Source organism: Pollachius pollachius (assembly GCF_949987615.1).
Source record: "Pollachius pollachius genome assembly, chromosome: 17".
NCBI classification, from domain to species: domain Eukaryota; kingdom Metazoa; phylum Chordata; class Actinopteri; order Gadiformes; family Gadidae; genus Pollachius; species Pollachius pollachius.
Window position 1 is genome coordinate 11631621 of NC_136950.1, and position 22004 is coordinate 11653624.

At 49.8% G+C, this 22004-nt stretch overlaps 1 protein-coding gene across 4 annotated transcripts in view; it reads left to right on the top strand.

Annotated features, from left to right (window-relative positions):
* Positions 1-249: 249 nt before the first annotated feature.
* The window catches only part of nrp1a (neuropilin 1a), a 67353-nt gene continuing 45598 nt past the window's right edge, over positions 250-22004 (top strand). For 2 of the 4 annotated variants that reach the window (XM_079754434.1, XM_079754437.1), the window contains exons 1-3: positions 250-736; positions 1858-2336; positions 3829-4003. In XM_079754434.1, the coding sequence (XP_079610560.1) occupies positions 2270-2336; positions 3829-4003 (242 nt within the window). In that variant the 5' untranslated portion in view covers positions 250-736; positions 1858-2269. Of the gene's footprint in view, positions 737-1781; positions 2337-3828; positions 4004-22004 lie in introns of those variants that run through there. The other 2 variants (XM_079754435.1, XM_079754436.1) reach the window with 2 other exon arrangements.

The following is a 22004-nucleotide window of genomic DNA, read 5'->3' on the forward strand; positions in this document are numbered from 1 at the left end:
CAGTACAGAATCTGCATCTCGACAGCAGAGAGGCAACCCCTTTTGGAAGGGGCGTGTGGCTGATCGAGTCAGCGCTGCCGGAGCCTCTCAGCCCGCATTTCCATCAGCAGCAGTAGCAGCACAGAGCGGTGACGCGCCGAGCATACAGAGGGGATAAACTTACACATACAAACACATTGACGAGGACTAGTGGGCTGCTATCTCGTGGCTGTTTCTTTTTGACGAGGACTTCTAGTTGGTGACTATCTCTAGCCTATCGTATATTTATTTTTTTCCCCGGTCAACCTTTGGAAGTGACTGTTCTTCTCCTCCCGATCCATGCTCAAAGTGTTGATAAGCGGGAATATCGGCGGATATCACGTTGATTAAAAGAACGAGAGAGTGAGGACCGGAGAGACAGCGCAGCGGAGCTGTAACGCGGAGAGAGGAGCGAGTTTTTCGGTGGCATCGGCAGTGCGCCTTTTGTTGGGACTCGGGACCGTATGGTGCAGTTTTTAGCACCGAGGTGAAGACGGTCCATACACCGAGAAGGACATACCTGTGTGCTGCTATTAGTCGCTCCGGAGGACCGCTTGTGGTTGTACCCACAGAACACGGATATAGGAACGCGCTCTCCCTCCACGCAGGAAAAGAGAGAGAGAAAGAGAGAGAGGGCTGAGGGTTGCCGAGTACAACCCGAGAGGTCTTGGAGTCCTCAGCACGCAGGTGATCGCAGTTTCTTGATCCGTGCGTATCGGTAAGGATTAAAAAAAAGTGACACTATGTTTAGAATGTAGGTTATGTTTTTTTTGGTACAACACACTATGGTGGTTTGGGTTAGATTTCGGTAAGCACTGCACAATTAATTTGAGGTCGTATGTGAAGGATACGTGCTGGTTGAAACCCAGTGTTCAATTGTTTCGTTAGATTTGTGTTTATTAAGAGGTTGGGATTTTTTACTGAAATAACACAGGTCACACATTGAAGTGCGTTTTAAGGGCAGGATCGTAGCCCCGTCTGCGGCATGACTACACGGGCAGTCAGGAAAAAGACCACCGCTATCATGGGGGCTTTATCGATTTCACCTAATTTCCAGACTGACATTTTTATGATCGGCCGTTTTCTTTTTGTAGTCAAGCTTTAAACAATCGATCAATCTGGCCAGCAGATGATTGGTGAAAGGCAGTCCTATATTTAGTCCATTGTTTATGGAACAAAAATGTGTGTTGGAGCTCCCCCTGTTAAATCAAGTAAGTGTTCAATACAAACGAGTAGGCACACCGTTTCCCTGGATGGTGGTCAATAGCGCAAATATGCGCCAACAGGGAAATATAAGTAACATATAAAACAGCGGTTAAAACAAAATAAAACGAGTCTAGCTCTAAAACAGTTGACTTTACTAGGCTTGCTTGGTTAGGGCTCACAGCCGACCTACATGTTCCTGCGGGTGTATGATGATAAAGGCAGAGAGGGAGGGAGAGAGAGTGAGGTGCGGTGTGCACCCCAGTCAGGCCGGTGCGTTTATAAAGACACGAGAGGGCTCCACGCATAGGTTGGCCAATCAGCGGTCCCTGCCAGGGTTCCAGCTACAGGGAGCCAGACAGCCCATCCAGCAACGGTGGGCCTATAGAGGCAAAGTGGTTGCGATTCGGGAGGGAGGGGGGAAGAGGGAGGGGAGGGGTGGGGGGTAAAATCCCTGCCTTTAAAGCCTTGTTAGGGCAATGCCATCCCTCCAGATGCTAATGCTCCGAACTTGTGCCTCGTGTGAAGCATATGAGACGCACAGTGCGCGTCTCTGAGCCTGAACGCTATATAGGCAGCACTACCCACCACACCGCCGCTCACTTGTCAATGTCTGTCTTTCTCTCCGCCCGGCAGATCCACGGATTAACTCGTCTTGGATCATCGACCGCCTTTTTGGAGTAGGCGACGGACGGATTGGGGTTGTTTGGTTTCTTTATTTTCTAGAGTTGGGGTCGTCTTCTCCAGGGAGGATATGGCAACACTAAAAGCATCGGCCAGAGACACGGGGGTTGGCAGCGAGGGGAAGCAGTAGCTGATGACAGGATGCGAGCAGCGACCTGAGAGTCACTCTAAGCAGTTACCAACGTCGTTCAAGACACTTCCGTTTTCTTTTGCGTGCGGTAATTTTTGCCTCATGACGCTGACTATACCGAGACTGAAGTACACTGCCCGACACCTCTGAGGAGTTTCATTCACGTTTTTTTTTTTGTTGCTGTTGCATGTTTTTTCCAGTATTTTTTATATCTTTTTTTGTGACTCAACAAGGATGTATTGTGGATTAGACTTTATCCTTCTATTGGGATTCGTCTTGGCTGTCAGGGCTTTCAAAAACGGTAAGACCCTATCCATTTGTTATTTAAATCGTGTCAATGTATGACTCTGGTTGTAGGTGATGTTATGTTTAGGGATATTAGCCTACACAATTGTGTTTGTATGCGTTTTCATCACATCTCAAAATGTTCCGAAAGTTATTATTAGTCATGCAAGATTGTGCAATTTTTTTTGTATCTTTCCCATTAGTTTCGTTTCCTTTTGTACTTAAAATGTAGAAGTAATGTAGCCTGTTCAATAACAAAAATGCCTAACTCATTGATCACCTCATTTATAGCAAAGTTGATCTTTCTGAAGCACGCGAGGCAGATGCATGTTTTTTTGTCTTTAACCAAAACCAGGCGCAAATTAAGATAAATGTAACTAGGGACAGGTGACCCATTCCCAAACAAAACTGTCTATTGTAAGAGGGCAGCAGCACCAAACGAAGTTTCAGGTGCAGGCTCATATACACCAAGGCTGTTCCAGCCACCTGTAACGCCATGTCCCCACCAAACTAATTCCTGCTGGCCCATTGGTCCATCCTATAAAAGCGTTCACGCGCTCCCAAGTCCCCGTCTGCTCATTAAAAAAATGTTTTCCCGCCTAACGTCTTATCGATTACTTTTTAGAAGCTGTTCTTCGGATTTTGACCACTTAAATTAAACACCAATTTTAACCTCTTTATCGAAATAGTTTTGAAATTCGTACCGTTTTAAGGTCCAATAGGGATTTATTTAATCCTCATTCCGTTAGCCTATAATGTGTTTGTTTTCGTTAGGTTAGAATAAGGAAGTAGGCCTATATTGCTAATGCGGTAGAAATATTGACGCCTCATTGGTAACTCCTCATGAAACAACTCTGCCAGCAAGGAAGCTATTCATACTATGAACCCTGACTGTTGAATAAGTTAGGGTAGACCTACGCTGTGTGTGGCGAAACAGACTGCAGGCCGATATGAAAAAGCTAAGCATCGTTTAAAAATTGTAACAAGTAGGCCTAGACAAAAGAAAATAACCGAACCAAGTCCGTATTCAAATAAAGATCAGATCAAAATTCGTTTTGTGATATCGGCTAATTCTGGATAAAAGATTTAGGAAAACACGATATATGCTGAATTCATGTAATAGGCTATAACATTTTTATCATGATTCTTTTTTTTGGTTACATTTCAACTCTTGAAATTTCAAACTTCCATTTTCAATCACGCTATAAACGCTCAAATTCAACTCTTTTACATTTTCCATTAGCCTATAAAAGCTAATCCTCTTAATTCCGTCCAATAGTAGGCATAGACTTTAGCCTTTATCTCAAATTCGATTCCTAATTAAGAAACATAGGCTACATATTTATTTATTTATTTATTCAGCGTCCATGTTAATTTATTTATTGGTCGGGAATACGTATCGCGCACTTTCATTTACCTTGAATGTGTGCATGTTCAGAAGGAGCAGCCTCAGTTTATGTTGCAACCATTGTTTCCCTAAAGGTGGTTTTTCACTGTCTATACTGCAGATAAATGTGGAGACAACATCAGAATCACAAAGGCAAACTACCTCACCTCGCCTGGCTACCCGGCGTCATACTCTCCCTCACATAAATGTGTGTGGGTGATAACGGCGCCTGGGCCTCACCAGCGGATCCTAATCAACTTCAATCCACATTTTGATCTGGAGGACCGGGAGTGCAAGTGAGTTGACAACCCCCTCCTCGTCTCTTTGCCACATTGCTTCGTATGGAACATGAAAGTGCGCCATCTAGTGGCGGTGAAATTATCGCTGCGATGTCATCTGCTCTCGCAATGCACACGGCAAAAGGAATGTATTTACCCGGACCAATGGTGTTTGGATTGTCTTTGCGTTTGTTGTTGTGTAGAATGAAACCACCACGGAGACTATTTATTTTGGCTCCCATGTGTATGTTGATCCTTAATCGTGGGGGGGCTCCTCTTTGGGTCCGAAACCTATGGTGAAATATTTCACCTCCACGCCAGTCATTTGAGTCAGTCACAGGCCGTGTTGCTCTTGTAAGCCGTGAGCAACCGCACCCAACAATGGCAAAGCGTTGAGTCTGTTGTTGTCAGATAGATAGGTTAAGCCGGTGAAACCAAAGCCAGACAGTAATGTGATGAGCCTGTGTCAGTGTGGTGCCCCGAGGTGAGCCATGCCTGGGCAGACTGCCTTGCTCTGATTGCCTCTGTGTGTGTGTGTTTGTGTGTGTGTGTGTGTGTGTGTGTGTGTGTGTGTGTGTGTGTGTGTGTGCGTGTGTGTGTGTGTGTGTTAGTCTCAGACCTGCTCTATCTCAGCTGTTTGTTTATGCTGCAGGGCCGGGAAGAGTACAGTGTTTGGCTCCTGTTACTGTAACCCCCCCCCCCCCCCCCCCCCCCACACACACACACACACTCACACTCACACATGCACCCAAACTCACACACTCACCCACACATAGGCATATGTCCCTGTATACGTTTTCAGGGTCTTTGTATTAATCCTGAAGTTTTTCAATAAACCTGTCTGAGATGAATGCCGCGGTCTGTTTTGAGGGTGGATCCTACTGGACACTTTGCCCAGATCCTGTTTCAGCATCAGGGGAACTATTAAGCTGTCTAGGATCAGAAAAAGAGAGGAACGGAGGGAGGGAGAGACACAAAAGGAGGGATCGAGAGAGAGAGAGTGAGGGGAGAGGGGAGGGGGAGAGAGGGGAGAGAGAGAGGAAAAAAACTGAAATGGGGAGCGTAACCTAACCTTTCTGTTAATCCGATTTACCGTAGGCAGAAACACAACTTTTGTGTGTTGAAAATGATCAAATCACCTAATTAAATTTACGGTTAGCCCTACTCTTTTTCCCATCAGCGGGCCAACAAATTAGTTCCACCTTTTTCTTCTTTAGTAGCAAACTGATTTGACAAATGGGGTCTGGCACGCTGTCGGCCGTTCCCATTGGATATATTCTCGATGTATGTGTGTGTCTGTTTGTGTAAGCCTGTCACTTTCTCCTAGCCAAACTCCCTCTACCCCACAGCCTCCCTCCCTTTCTCTCCCCTCGCTCAACCTCTGAACCTCTATGCTTCTGTATGTCTCTTGCCCAGCCGCTCCCTCTCTCTCTCTCCGTCTCCTCTACCTTTAAGCAAACATGGTTGGTTATTATGCTTGGGCCGGTGCCACTGCCAGCGTGCGTGGTCACCGGGGGGTTATAAACCGCACCGGCCACCACAGGAAAACACCAATAAGTAATGTGGACAGACACCTTTGAGGCCTCGTTGAGTGCCATTCATAACGGCCACATTGAGCTGGAAAACGAGGGTTGCCGTACTCCTCAGGGCAACCTTTTTTATTCCCTTTGAACCCCCGCCACTCCTCTGCCTCCTGAAGTACAGATTCATTTTTAATGTTTTAATGGAGTGGGTTTCCCTGCGCTTTCGCTCTGCTCCCCTTTTTTCCGCGCGTGTCCTTGTGCGGGTACGGTTTGGGGTTCCAGGAACAGAAGCCGTTTTTCCTTCCCCCTTTTTTACAAAAGCCACCATGAATCGGACGAGTGGCGATGTATGAATGAGGTATGAGCCTTTTAAAAGCCAGCGATAGGGAGAGGCGTTTTATGGAGTCACTGGGTTAGTTCCGGCAGAGGGAAACCGGATATTTTCCCTGGATGTGTTTATTTCTGCAGACAGTAGCCGGGTGGGATCCGAGAGTTGGGGGGGATCCATCGGTAGATTAGCAGTTTCTGATCCACTCACCAAAACATCCCTTACTTAACGGAAACCCCAAGAGCATCAGAATGGCTTCCTTATCTGATGTACTCACAGAGTGGGCAAAATGTAGGGTAGGAGGAGGAGGGAGGGGTGGTGGCGCGGGGGGGGGGGGGGGGGGTGAGAGGGGGGGACTACAATGCGTGCTTCAGTGCACCGCCTTGCAATCTAATTAGCGGGCAAATGGAACGCACATGCTCCACATGCGCCCCAACATGGCTGCTATCAGCAAACCAAACAAGAAGCACTCAAAGCAGCACTCCCAAAAAGAATAAGGGAAAAAACATGGACGGGCCCTGGCGCTGGCCAGGAGCAGAGGCCCGGTCGGTTGCTCGTGTGCGGCCGGGCGACCCGACAGGTTTGTTTGGGGAAGGTGCAAGGGGCTGTATCCTGAGGAAGGGCTGGCTGGCTGGGTCGGGTCGGGGCGGGGGGTTGGAAACGCTCCACATCAGCAGCAGAGATAAGGGCAGCTAAGTGAGTCCTTGCGGCTCCTGGATGCGGAACGTGTTTACCTTTTCACGCTCGGCTGTAGACATTCATGGGAGTTTTTTTGTTTGTTTGAGCGGTGGAGGTGGAGGAGGTGGAGAGGAGATGTAGTGAGGAGGAGATGGGGGAGGAGGTGGCAGGGAGGGCGCACTCCTCTGCCGCCTTTTTCTGCACAGCTAATGAAGTTTGAGACACAAGCGCAGACTGCGTGAAGGCAAATATTTGAAGTCAATTTTCGTTTTTTGAAAATCCCTGGCATAAGCAGCTAAGCCAAAGTGGAAGAAAACTAAACAAAGCAAATAAACTTTCTGTATGGTTGTGTGTGTGTGTGTGTGTGTGTGTGTGTGTGTGTGTGGGGGGGGGGGGGGGGGGGGTTGGAGTGTGTGTTTTCGCTACTTTTACTTTCCTCTCTCTGTTTGCTCCCCCCAGTCTGATAAGGGCTCCCAGACGTGACTAGCTGTGGCAGCACTGCCATCTAAATGCAAAGTAAAAAATATATATGTATAAATTGGATCTATCAGGAGGGCTCAACAGACCTGAGCGACTCAATTTTTTCGTCTCTCAAGTCGGCATTAAGGCTTATCGATCTCACTTTTGGCAGAACTCATTTTGAGACGTCTGATGAAGTTATTTTTTTAATCCTGGAAACCACCCCGGTGGAAGGATAATGGGGCCCCAGAATCCTCTGTCTATACAGTTTGCTGCAGGCAGTTTTCTCCATGTGCCTACCCTGCTGCTGACTCTCCACTGATATGATGTATTCCTGACAACACCATGAATCATTGATGGCTCAGGACTTGCTGACTGCAGAGAACATAAAATAATAGTAACTTCCTTCGCACACCGGAGCTTCTCGGAGCCAACCGTCCAAGGCTGCTTCTTTGTTTTTTTACAAGCCTTCTTTTCTCTCTCTCTCTCTCTCTCTCGTTCAAAGAAACAACAGAGAAGGAGGAAAAAAAATTGGGAAGAGGAAGAAAGAAGGTGAACTGCATTGCGCCATGCGGGGGGCTCTGTCTCGCTGTGCCCAGCCACCCCCCTCCCCCACCCCACGCCACTACTTCCCAGGCACGTCAGGCCATTTGTCGGACCCCGAGAACATAGAATTCCAGTGTGATGGTCCGTGCAGTCCTGAGTAGGCGAGGGTGGGCGTCGGGAGGACTGTTGGGCTGGGTGGTGCTTGACGGTGGGGGGAGGAGGAGGAGGAGGAGGAGGAGGAGGAGGAGGGAGGGATGGGGGTGTAGATATTTGCGGAATTCCTTCTCAAGCGGCCCATTGTGGTGAAAGGCGCAGCGCAACGTTTCGGTCCGCTGCTCGCTTCTCCTAAAACTTTACACCATTTAATCGTCAAATGGCTCCCTTCCTCCCAGTCCCAGTCCCACCACTACCTCCACCTCCACCCCTACCCACCCGCCCACCGTCTCCTGCTCGGCAGCTCCCCAGAAGAGCAGCCTGACCTGCTGGGAAGGCAAACATTCTCCTCCGTGCCTCCAGACAATAGACATCCTGCCGGCCATGCATTCCTGCCCAGCCTGGGACGCCCCAGAGGACTGACCGGGTTTGGGCTGGGAGAGAGAGAGGGGCCCGGGCCTGAGAATAGCCCTGCCTGGGGTCTCCACTCCCAGCACTCTCTCTTCAACACACAGCTCTTTTGTAGTGGGGAATCCCGCTAAGACCGTGGAGTCAGATGGTCGTCGGGATTTACAATGAGAGCCACCTGTTGCTGGGAAGTGAGAAGGGATGAAATCCCAAAAAAACACAAACAAACACAGAAGGGGGTTAAGGGATAAAAGTTTCACAGCGGCTACTGCTTGGTCACTTTCACTAATTCCCACTAATATATCCCCCTCAGTTGCCCTGAATAACAAGCCGCTGATCCACCGCGGGGCAAAGGGAAGAGGGGGCCGCCAGCGGAGGGCTACACAGCTGGGCAGCGACGTGCCACAACGTCCCCCTCTGATATAAGCTCAAAAACACTCTCTCTTTCACTGCTTCATTGCTCTCCCCTCGCCCTTCTGCAGGACAACAGGGAGTCATAGCGAGAATGGTCCTGCGACAGCTATTGTCATGGAGTAACCATAAATACGGCAGGAATGCAACAGGCGATATATTTCTCGGTCTCCATGAATCTTACTGAGGAGGCTCGTAAGAGGAGGAAATAGACCGTGACCTTTCTGGGTGTGGGGGTGAAAGGAAGAGGCTTTAACCCAACATGGCTCGTTGGAGACAGCAAACACTGTTTCACAATGTCCATGTGCACTTCTTTTCAAAGTGAGTGTTAGAGGAAAACATGCACGCCGTGACAGGATCAAAGGCGTGCTGAAAATTGCAGCCACTGCAAGATAAAGAGTCCGCGGGGAGAGAGACGGTTGCTTTTTAACACAGGGTTTGACAATGGCTCCTGAAATGATGCACCTGTTATTTTTAGAAGCTATAGTCTCCAATGGTGCATAACAATGTAAAATCAAATTATACTTCGAATTACCCTGAAACACTGCACCTCCGAGAAGATACAATATCAAAAACCCACTTTCCCCGAGAACAATCTACTCTGAGTTTACCCGTTTGTACTTCAACACCCTGCCGAGCATGCTCAGACTAAGGCGATGATGAGGGCTCGGGGAGCGCTGGAATCTGTGTCAGTCGGGGGGCCTCCACGCACAGCTTCCCCCCTGATTCACCAGGACAGGTGACCCGTCAGACGGGCTGTAAATAGCGAGGGCCCAGAGGAGGAGAGCCAGGGGCTGGCGGTATTACACGTCTCCGGAGGCACGTCTCCGGAGGCTAGGTCACTTATCGTAATGCTCGACGTGGTAATGAGGGTAAAAATACAACACGGCCCCGATGAGAGCCAGAGATGTATCGAAAAACCTGTTGACCTTCACACCCTCTCTCTGTCTATCTCACTCTCTCTCACCTGTGCCCTCGCACACTTTCGCCCCGACATCAATGGTGCTCTACAGCTAATGAGCAGGTTATAGGAGTGTGTCGTGTGTGTGCGTGCGTGTGTGTATCTACAGGGGAGGTCGGGCTCTCATTCCTTTTCATTTTAGTTTTTTTCTCCGTTGGGTGAAGCCTTCACCTTGGCCAGCGTGCGGAAGGGCAGGCTGATTGAAAAGCTTTCCGTCCGAGGCGGCATCTGCCGGGCTCCCCGTCGCTCTGTCGTCGCTTTGATTCATGCGCAACAACGTGCGCCGTGCACATGCCCCCCACACACACAAGTACACACACACACACACACACACACACACACACACACACACACACACACACAGACCACCGTCCTCTCGGTAGCTCACAGCAGGAGGCAGCTCAACATCGCTGTAGAGGAGTTGGAGGAGGAGGAGGGTGGAGAGAAGAAAGAGGAGGAGGAGGAGGAGGAAGAGGAACCATGATGGGAAGGCAAGATAAAGAAATTGAGTCGCAGGGAATGAAAGGATATTTGAGCCCTCCTCCCGCAGCACAAACCGCCACCGTACACGCCTCACATTTTGGATTGCTTCGGATGTTTCGTTTTCATCTCAATGTTGATGTTAGCCACTCATGCTGGGGATTCTGTGTCACTAATCGGCTGCTGGCAGACATTGAGCGGTGTGTTTCGCTTTTCCCTGAGCCAACGCGCAGCCCCCAAAACCAATTCAATATTCCCACTCTGGAAGTTTCTGGTGAAATAGAGTCACAGCCCACACAGTTTAGAGACGTCTGTCACAGACTTTATTTTTTTATCCGAAGCAGATGGTAGGCAAGAGGGGAGCAGTATGCAGAGGCTCGTGATTAGAGGACAACATTGGGTAATCTCGTCTCTCTATCTGGAAACACATCTATTGACTAAGAAAATTCATACCTCACTTTTCCTCCAGCGCAGATGAAAAAGCACCAAACGTCGGAGCTGTAATTCAATTACGTGTTGCTGTTCCACAGGACAGTTGGCAGTGAGAACCATCGGTTTCAATCGCTTTCTTTTTTTCCCTCTTTTTTCTTTGTCAGCCTCATATTACATAATGAGCTGCAGGTTTTCTTTCATGCCTTTGGTCCCCCGCCCCTCCTCTACCCCAGCTATGAATGCAAAGGATGTGTGACAACAGTAAAAGAGTGTCTTAATTTACAGTTCAGACATCAGCACATGAATGAGGAGCACGTTTTATTAGGAAGCTGTGGGTGGCGGCCAGGCAGTCAGGGATGGATTAGTTCTGAAACGGGCCTCCCAAGTGTCTCACTTCACCGCGACCCAACACGGAGCAGAACAGAGAGAAGAAAGAGGGGTCTTTCTTAATATTTATAATTGATAAGAGCCCATTGTCCCTCTCCGGGGGGGGTCTTAAATGCAGCGTGTCCAAGCTTGTCAGCCATGTTTTATACCATGGGCTATAGTCCTGAAAGGACCTCATGAGTTTGATTGATATGGCCCTGGTCCTCTACGCTGCCAGTTTGTTGTCCTAATGTCCCCAACGCCTACGGCTCCACATGGGGGGTGGGGGGTCTGAGATTCGGCAGCAATAAGGGCTCTTCATTGAAAGATTCATGCCCCACCCTGCAGGGACTTTGTCTAAAGAGCGGTTTGTTTGTGGTTCCTAAGTGTCTCTCTAGGTGGGAAGAAAAGCTTCGTTAGCCCCTTGCCTTCTCCCTGTTTGTCCTCCGTGGGCCTTTGGCTCACTCGCCGGCACTTTGCCTCTCTCCCCGCGCGGGGCGGGCCTGCCCGGCAAGCAGACAGTGATTGATGGGGCGGTCCCCGGCTGCTCTGCAGATTAAGTTAGAGCCACTCACTTCACAGACCCTCGCTTTGTTTCTCCCCGCTTGATCTCTCCTCGTGAAATTGGCTCGTTGGTTAGTCCTGCTCTTTCTTTATGTTCTCATGCCGCCGCCGCCGCCACCACCGCCACCACCGCCACCACCGCCACCCCGTTCCCTCGCGCTGCGTCCCGTTCATTTCATTTAGTTTGACGGTAGGTTTTGAGAAAGAAAATAGAGAGCCGGGGAGTTTAAGTGGACAACTCCCAACGACCTTTCTCTATTGTTTCCAAGCAGTGGGACCTCGTCCAGAGCCCAGAGGCTATGGCTCTGGGCTCTATGACAACCTCAATCACGTACACCTTCCTGAAAACAGGATAAGTGATAAAATACCCCCCCCCCCCCCCCCCCCAACACCTTTGCCGTTCTCCGTGTCCCTATAGGATTGCTTCATTCCTTTGCAGCGGCAGCTAATATCTTCGGACAGACGGCCTCCCCGTCGCCAAGTGGTACATTGCAATGTCCAGTAAAAGGCAGGGTCACTGCTTGCCCTCTAAATCTTGGCAGGAGTCTGGCCCACCGTCAGCACTTTGATTGACCCAATGCCCAGATTACGGACCGAATGCACCTCCTGGCACCTAGCTGCTGGTCATCTTGGCTTTCACAGAGCCATAATATCGGACACCTTTGAAAGAAAGCAAAGAAAGGTGTCGTAGGGGGAAGTTTCTTGATGGAGATATTCTAGGATTCTAGGAAGGAAATCACTTTAACTCGGCAATCAACCAATCATCCAGACACACCAGCAAACATGCGGTGCGTGCGTACCGTTGTGGAAACTTCCTGTTTATTTCTTTACCCCGTCCTCTTCCCTTTCCCCTTGATAATCAAAACAAACCATTATTTGGCGCTTGATGTGATTTAAGGCACATTGAAAGCGAAATGGAATGGAATTTCCTCGACTCTGTGTGGTGGCCGTCCCCAAAAGGCTGTGAACAAACACAGCCAGTGGAGCTGCACCTCCAGCCAGTTGACCGGGTCACGTCACACCAGGCCCAGACTGCTCTCTGAACCCTCCTGCCTCCTTCACAGGCCTCTGGGAACATAGGGGAATGGAGCTGTGTGTGTGTTGGGTGGGGGGGTTGTCAGGGCAGACAGAGATGGATGAGACTTTTTAATTGAATAAGTCCTACTGCCGTTATTACGGCCGTCTTTCAGCCCCCACGTAGCGACACAAACGACCCTCAGATAGCAACGACAGTGGAAGGAATGAGGAGAAGCGTAATGAGGAAGAAAAAAATGGAGAGAAATACAAAGACGGAGAGACACTGAGGACAAATTTTGACCCCTCTGGTCCGTGAGGCAGTCCCTCTCCACCCCCGCCCCCCCTCCGTGTCCTCATCACTGTCAGTTCACGTCTACCCTTCTTCTCGTTTCTATTCTCTCATTCCCCTTCATCCCTCGGTCGAGTCCCTCAGCGCTTCATACTGGCTCAAATCCTCTCTCGCTCTCTTGCTCTCTCTCTCTCTCTCTCTCTCTCTCTCTCTCTCTCGCTCTCTCGCTCTCTCTCTCTCTCTCTCTCTCTCTCTCTCTCTCTCTCTCTGTCTTGCTCTCTCGCTCTATGACAGAAGTCCCCAGCCTGACCCAAGTCTGTGTCCTCTACCACACCCACTACCACTCTCTCTCTTCCTCTCTGTTATGTCTGAAGAGAGAGCTGTGTTCAGCAGCCCCCACTGGCTTTACCTCTGGATGACCCCGGCTCCTTACTTCCAATATGCCGCGGCCCGTCACCCCGACCGGGGGTCGCATGTCGCGGGAATAAACAGATGGATGATTAGGCACGTGGTTGGGGAATGCCTGTCTCTTTTTGTCCTTTGTGGTTCTTGGGGAGGGGGCTTGGCATGCTGCATTGTTGATCTTAACGCTGCCATCATCCGTCGCTTATGTCCGTTGCGGTCGCCGTTTCTTTTTTTCGTTTTTATCCCTGTACTCGAGATCTTCCCCCGTGTCACGCCGAGGTCAGTCCTGTCATTTCTGTGTATTTCCTCGTTAAAAAAAGGAGGTCAGCAGGTCAGTGGGGCTCCACGTTGTTTACCGTAATCTCCCTGCCCCCCCCGCCCCAACCCACAGCCGTATTGTACCCCCTCCGTATCCTAGGGAAGAGAGGGGGAACGGCAGACGTCGTCTGTCATCTTAAACACCAGTCTATTCATTCGAGCAGTTAGCCCATTGATTCCGACCAACAGACGTCCAATAATGCCCACATATGTGCGCCGTTCGTCTTCATAACTAGCCAGTGACCGCGGTGTAACCACGGGATGACCCCAACCCCTGGGACCGCTCATAGCTCCTGATTGGCCGAGGGGATGCCGGGTATCTCGGGATCCTCATTATAAGGTGGAGTAAGACAAGTATGCTATAAGTGTGCGTTTGCGTGCATATGTGTGTGTGTTTGTGTGTGTGCACGCGTTTGCAAGTGTCTCATCCGTGCTCATCCTAGGGGTGCCCCAGGGGCGATGGGAAGAGACAAGAGGACGCTAGCAAGGCTAATAAGAGAGGGTGGGGGGGGAGGGGGCAGGCGGGAGTTTGCTGGTTTAGCTCAAGATGCTACACTGCTTGCCCTAGCACGCTATGTTGTACCCACCCCCCACCCCCACCTCCATGCCCTCCATCACCGCCCCCTGGCACTGGCCTGTGGTTCTTACCACCCATCTCTCATCAGTGCTCCATCAGTTTAGTTGCACACCTTCGTCATCAATGATCCGTTTGGTGGGAAAGGTGGGAAAACCGGGGGAGTTTCCCTTCCGGGGTGGCGTGACAAATAGGGTTGTGTTACTTTTCAGTCTTTTTTTTTCATAGTTTCTATTTGTTTCCTTGATTCCTTTATTTCTCGCCTGCACAAATTAACTTTCATCTGGGGTACTTCACTTTAATGGCTTCTGGTTTCTCTCAGTTATTTTCCCGTATTGGACTTCCAGTCTCTCTTCCCTTCCCCTGGTTAAGTCATTTGCAGGTAATAAGTGAGAGTCGTCATTTCGACGACTGGAAAAAATCTGCAAGGGAAAGATTCTGTGAGGTTAAGCTTTAGTAAATGACTTGTGATGAAGACCGGTTATTTTAAGGTATGAGTTTCACTTCCACTGGTCTCTCTCTAGAAGTAAACCTTGCAGCCCCTGGTTCTGCAAAGAATCATACATTTATAATGTTCATATTCACGTCTCTGTGCCTCGCTGACTAATGGTCACATAGCTTTGGTATATGCTAAACTGTCTCGTTTCCTAAAGCTCACTTAGTGGGGGGGGAGCACCAAATATGTGTTTCCATTTTGCCATGGGCAGTTTTCTCATTAATTGTGGATAGTGATTCTTGTTTTATTCATGATAATGAGGCTATTTGAAAAAATAGCAAAGTGGCCTGCTCCAAAGCCACAATTTACATGCCGTAGGTCTCTTTTCAACTTTGAGCTCTACAGTCAGATAAACAGGTGATTCGTTGTTGACCGTCTTTTGTTTTGATTATGCTGTATCCGTTCCCTCAGATTGGGATATTTTCAAATAATTCTAAAAAGTTTGAAAGGGATTAACACACATCCAAATAAAATAGAATAGCTCCAGGCTGGAGGGTAATTTACATTAAAACATGCCCAACATGGATAAATAACAACTCAACCGTTCCATAATCACGTTCTTGTGACCTAGTTATCACGCTCCCTTTATACAGCGTGGACATAAATGGACTAATGGAAATAACCAGAGCGCGCCTATAGGGGACGCGTGAAATATGAACATATCAGTTGTTATGCCACACTCCACAGGCCTACGGGGAGAGCCAGCACATCAGCTGAACATACCTGGGGCCCCGGAGGGCTACAAAGAGCAATAGACCCCACCGTGTGTTGGGAAACAGTGGGGGCCTGTGCTGTCTCTTTTTTTAATTTCCCCTTGCTGTTTTGTTCCCCTCTGTTGACCACCTCTGTATCCCCGATGGTGCCCTGAACCGCCTCAAGTCGAAAGCAAAAGGAATGAATTGTTCACTCGCTTGTATATCATAATGCCAAAAACAGGGACTATTGGGTGTGTGTTGTGGAGTGGGCAATAATCGCGTCTAAATAGGCGAATTCATTACTTGGATTGTTGGCGACAGCCGATCTCTCGACAGTGTAATTAGGAGAGCTAATAGATGGGAGCCCGGTAAATCCATCAGTGCTAATGATAATTGCCGCTTTGGAGAGCAAATGTGCCTTCACAAATGTATGGCCGCCGCGCCCACAAAATCACAACCAGCAGTGGCATCTAAAAATATGCCAGCGACTGAGCGGGCTGATGTGGTGGTGACACCCAAAAGAGGTTCTCTGAACGTGTGCAGCTGTGCACTCGCGTGGGGAACATCTATACACCCCGTCCCTCCATCTATCCAGCCATCCAACCTTTCATACGTCCACGTAACCACCTAGCCACCCAACCAGCCATGCCTTCATCAAACCACTCATGCGCCCAACCCTCCATCCATATGGCAGTGTTGTGTTGGTGCGCGATTAAATCCATGACGTCCCTCCCAATCGCCTTTCCACAGCAAAAAGTTGAAATGCTTTTAGTCAAATTCCATCCCAAGCATGGTGACCCCAGAGCATGGCCAATCAACTCCTCAGCATGGCCGTTAAAGGATGCCCTAATCCCCACAGATTTCTGAAGTGGCATCGTGTTAGATTTGCTTTCATGTTCTGTCTATCTCCCTTGTCTATCGAGGAAAGGTGAGGCATGGCGCTCTCAGGGTAGAGGGTGCTTCTTGTTCAACAGAGCGAGAGAGAACCTGTTCTTCAAACACGGGCTAATGAATGTCACATGCATATGGGGAGAGCGAGGAAACATGCACACCACAGAGAGAGAGAGAGAGAGAGAGAGCGAGCGGGAGTGAACAAGAGAACATTTTATTTTAGTGAGTTATGTCCCCGGGAGAACTGGAAAAAGCCAGTCGGAGATCAACTCCCCTCAACCCCCCACCCACCCTACCCCACCCCACCCCCGGCCCTTGACAAACGTTAATGATGTTATGCCTGGGCCTCAAGTGACAGTTTGTTAGCCAGTTCGCTAACACATGAATTCCCAGGCCAGAGTTTTTCTTTTTTCTGACGGCTGTACAACAGGGCCCTTTTCTCTCGTTAAGTCTCCTATGAGGGTCCCCGAGCGCGGGCCCCGGGTCCGTTGTGTAGGCCTCAGCCGCCCTAGTTTGCCCAGCGCAGAGATGTTTTGACGTGCTATCGCTGACATGTTTTCCTAACATGGGTTTTTGGAGAATTTGCAACAAGCGATCGGGGGTGTGAACAAGTGCTCTTGTTCTTCCCGTCGTGGATAACCCCCCCAACCCCACCCCTGCTCAAACGCCGGCTTATAAATGACCCGATTAAAGCGACCCTGCGTTCTGGTATTGTAGGCTTACTCCGCCTGTCATGTCGTTGTTCCATTACCTTTGATTGTATTGCCTTATTTATTCCTCGTCGTTGGTGGAAACGTGTCCCACCACCCTTTACAGGGGTGGGAGCGATTATTTCCACGGGAAAGCCGCAGGGCGATATAACAGTTATATTGTTAGGAGAATAGTTTGTCGCCTTCCCTTTGGCTCGGGCGGGGAGGGGCTAATGTTCTCGTTTGACACTAGCCGATTGCTTTCTCTCGCCGCCTGGAGAAAGAAGGCAGGCTAATACAGTTGAAGCGGTGAAGCGAAGGTCGTTGAGAATTAGATTCACCCCCCCCCCCCCCCCCCCCCCTCACACACACACACAGACACTCTTTTCCCTTTAATTTCCCTGCTGGATTGGCAGACCATTTTCACTATTAGCACTGCGGTAGGCGTCTTACTCTGTGTGTGTGTCTGTGTGTGTGTGTGTGTGTGTGTGTGTGTGAGTATTTGTGTGTGTGTATGTGTGTGTGACAGCGGGTAAATCAGTGTGTTGACAGGAAAAGAGGGCAGACCCCACCCCAGACCAAAATCACACAGGACAGATAAGACTCTGCGAGGGCGGAGGTCTTCAATTCAACTGGAACTGCAGTGTCTGAGGGAGACAACAGCAACAGCAGCGGCAACACAACATAACAAATGATCATTGGGACCCCAAGGAAGTGGTGGGGGGGGGGGCTAGATTTAAAATGAGCTCCTGCGGGCCAAGGGGGAGACATATTGCAAGCAATACCTCAACCTCTTAAAACTAGGCCAAGCAAGGGCCCTGGTTACCTTCCAAAACGGCCCTAGTCTCTCCCCTGTTCTTCCTCGCGTACGGTTTTGCATGTCCTCTAATCATCAACATGGCAGAGTGGGCGTTAGCCCTCCTCCCGCCAGCGCTGAGCGCTCCCCAAACCGTGGAGAGAGGGAGAGAGAGAGAGAGAGAGAGAGAGAGAGAGAGAGAGAGAGAGAGAGAGAGAGAGAGAAGGAGAGGGGGAGAGAGAGAGAGAGAGAGAGAGAGAGAGAGAGAGAGAGAAGGAGAGGGGGAGAGAGAGAGAGAGAGAGAGAGAGAGAAGGAGAGGGGGGAGAGAGAGAGAGAGTCCCTGCCAGGTGTGGCAGGGAGGAACGGATCAGCGCTACCGTTAACCGTGTTGGCAACGAGGAAGCGGCTCCGCAGCCGGGGCCCCTGCCAAGAGATTCTCCTAATGTCTTCCAGATGACACCGGGTGGGGGGGGCGGGGGTGGTGACGGGGCCCGCTCTGTGTGCTACCAGAGTCGGGTGTGTTTCGGACCCACTGGCTCAGAACCGCCCGGGTTCTTCTGGCTAATGCGGCGGTCGTCATTTAGACACGGGGCGAGGGCCCCACGGAGAGCCAGGTCCACGGAAGACGGGGGAGAGGACTCTTCCATCCTCGTAAGTGTGCTGAAATCAAGGGGCCAAGGGGCCTCTTGTCTCCCCGCCATCTGCATCCTCTCCCCCCCCCCCCCCCCCCCCACCGCTTGGTGTTTTACAAGAGCAAATCCGAGGCGGCTGGTGATGTGCCAGGTTAAAAAATGCAATAAACAGCCTTTCTGGAGGTGCTTCAGCTAGTCACGGTGGGGAGAGAGAAGGCGGCAGGGAGAGAGAGGGAATCTATTCCTCTCCCAGGGACATTGAGGCAGCATCTCGCGAAGGAAAGGGAGAAAATAGGGACTCTCCAGCAAAGAAATATAAAAAAGCACACACATACATACACAGACAGACCAACACACAGGTTAAAAACATGAACGCAACATATGCAGGTAACCATAAGCACACATAATGCACTAAATGCGGCCGAAACCATGGGATACACATGCAGATCATAACAACACCAGCCCAAGTCTCGGCTCTTCCTTCTGCCCTCCTGCAGCTTTCTCTCTCTCTCTCTCTCTCTCTCTCCCTCCATGTGATGCATCTCTGCATCAATTTTTTAGATGCTTGGCTATGCTCAGCATTTAGCAGGTGAAGGAGGGGGGGGCGGTGTGGGTTGTGGCGGTGGGAGGGTGTTGCAGAAGTGCAGAGGCACCGAGGTGAATTATAAGACTGAGGCTGATAGAACAGAGCAGGGCCATGAAGGATTGATGGTCCCAGTGCCGAGCATGGAGCCAACGGACATAGAAACATGGAGAGAGGAGCGGGGAGGGAGGTGAATAGTAATAGAGGGGAGGAGGAAGAAGGAGTGAAAGGACACAATGAGGATAAGAGGGAGGAATAGGCGTGGGGAAATGCATTTAAATGGGAAGTGACACGAAAGGGACAAGACAGAAGTGCAGGGGGTTGACTTCTAGGGAACCGTTGGCGTAAGGAAACGCAGAGACGCACATCGAAAGTACAGACCAAACAAACCGGTTGTTCCGTCCCGACCCGTAGCGTTCAGGTCTTCAAACCAAACATTGGCGAGCCTCTGAGAGACACGGGGGCCCCGGCGGAGGCATTAACCGTATGACTCGGAGCGCAGTCGTCTGCTCAAATTATATACCTGCTGTTACTGGAGCCGGTCATTAAAAAGCCCAGCCCCGTAAATCTACCGAGCCCAATCTCTGCCACCACAGGAGTTTGCTGTGACAACCCAATGACATCGACTCATTCTCCAAAAGGGGGAGGTTCCAGTCAACCACAGGACAAGAGGCCGTGAAGTATTGTGAAATGTGTAGTGGCAGGCGAGTCTTAAGGGTGCAGCTAGGATCTAAAGATGGAAGGCGGGAGGGAGCAATAATAATAATTGTAAACAGCATGCAGGCGTTGGCCGGGTTAACACTCAGACACGAACGGACGACAGGGTTTTATTTTTTACTGAGGTGAGCCCCAATAATGTACAGCACTGGAAACAGAGCGCCAGTTGTGTGATGAGAGTGGCACAGCTGGCGTGGGGGGGGGGGGACAGAGGTGGGAGAAGGTCAGTCACAAGTTGGCGATCCTTTAGTGCAGCGAAAGGGAGAAATGAACCGGGACAGCCGCAGGGAGTAGATTGGATTGGCACACAAGCGATGCAGTGTCTCAAGGAGAATAGCCGAGAATTGTAAAAAAAAAACAAACAATTTATATGAGGCAAAGTTTGGTCCAAGGCTCTGCTGATGACAGGGCGGCACATACATTGTACCTTTCCACCATGTGATGCGCTTTACAGTTTGAATAGCTCACATCTCACACACACACGCACACACACACAGACACACACACACACACAAACACACATATAAACACATCCTAACACACACACGCACACTGTGACAGCGATGTCGAGGGAGGCATGCTGCATGGTGGTGACAGCTCCGAATCACCTCAGATAGGATGGAGAAATGAAGTCATTACCAGCACCATCAGCACCACCACACCACCAGGGAACTGTTGGAGGGGACGGCCACTACTCTTATGCCCGTTCCTGTCTACCGCACTCCACTGCACCAGAGAGCCTTCTACCACGCCACTTTAGTGTGTGTGTGGTAGGAGGGTATGAGTAAGGCAGTTTCAACCACAGCTTGTTTTTCAATTTAGCACAGGTGTAAGACACAACCGCGTGTGTGTGTGTATGTGTGTGTGTGTGTGTGTGTGTGTGTGTGTGTGTGTGTGTGTGTGTGTGTGTGTGTGTGTGTGTGTGTGCGTGTGTGTGTGAGTTAGTAGGGGAGGAGCGGGCATGAGTGTGTTGGAACAAGTGAGCACACCTTCTGTACCGACCTCAGGGAATGCCCCCCTCACCCCATCTCATCAGGGAATGCCCCCATCTCATCAGTCAAAGTTTAAATCTCCTCTTTGTGTGAAAAATACTGAACATTAAGTGGGGAGGTTGAGAGCTGATGTTTTGACAGTAATTTGGGATTCAAGCAGAACTATGAAAACAGGCCCCCATGCCCAGAGGGCAAATATTTTCGAAGGGAGGAGGGTGTGTGTGTGACGGTGTGTGTCTCCCGTTTGTGTGTGTATGTGGGTAAATGGTGTGTGTGTGTGTGTGTGTGTGTGTGTGTGTATGTGTATGGTGTATGTGTTTGTATATGTCTGTGTGTGTGTGTGTGTGTGAGCATGTGTAAGTGTGTGTGTGTGTAGTTCATACATACACACACACACACACACACACACACACACACACAGACCTGGTCTTCACACAAGCTTGCACATGGGTTGACAGCTCTTCTTCACCTAAATTAACCTGCTGTTTTGTAGTATTGAAGGTAAAACTCTGTATCTCAAACTGGATGTATGCTGTTCTGCCCTGGGTTGAGGGGAAACAGAGAAGACAAGGCAGCAGATCACCAGAGTGTAAGGAAGCAGAAAACACACAGAGAGATGAGTAGCCCATAGAGCCAAAGTCATTGGAAATAATGGGAGCTATGGGGCGATCCAGCACCACACGAAACCTGAGCCCGCTCTCTCAGTACAGCGGTCTGCCCGTCTGCCAGAATGAAAACCCAGCATGGCCCAATTCATCCTTCCTGCACTCAAAGTCTTAACACACACACACACACATACACAATGGTAAACATCCATTCAGAGAGATGCGGGCACTCAGATATATACACAGATAGCCACAGAAAGATAATACAATTTACAAAAGCATTCAATTGAAAGAACACTTTGACTCTAACAGGCAGTTAACAAGCCTTTGTCAAACACACACTAAAGTACACATTGATCTACACACACTGACACACACCAAGAAAGATTGCGAGTACATCTTGCAGACAGCTACACGAAGGCTCCCGAGGATCAAACTAAACTGATGTGCACAGATGGCCCAAATTGCAGCGGAATTATGTTCACATTTGCACATAACAGACACATTACACAATGCTCTCAGGCCTGCACGCCTCCCCCTGCCCCCCCCCCCCACAGAAAAATCAACATTATTCTGCTAACTAGCTCACTTAGGACCACCATCGTTGATGTCTTCTGCTCTTTTATGTGTGGGTGTGGGTGTGTATGTGTTAGTGTGTGTGTGTGTGTGTGTGTGTGTGTGTGTGTGTGTGTGTGTGTGTGTGCTTTTGTCGTCTGTGGCTCTGCCTTCCAAGCCTTTCTGAAAAAAAGGCCTGCTACTCCCAAACTCTGTGCTCACTCAATTAGGCCGCTGCTCCCGTCAATAGCCCTGGGTCTAAAATTCCATTTCAGCTAGCTGCAGAGGGTACATGTGTTTGTGTGTGTGTGTGTGGGGGTGTGTGTAGTAGGATTACTAGTACACTATATGAGCTCCAACACCTGCTGATTCCTCATACTGGATTAGGGCCCCTGGCAGCATTTATCACACACAGTAGACATTTTCCCTTTCATAGTGAAGCCACAGACACAGAC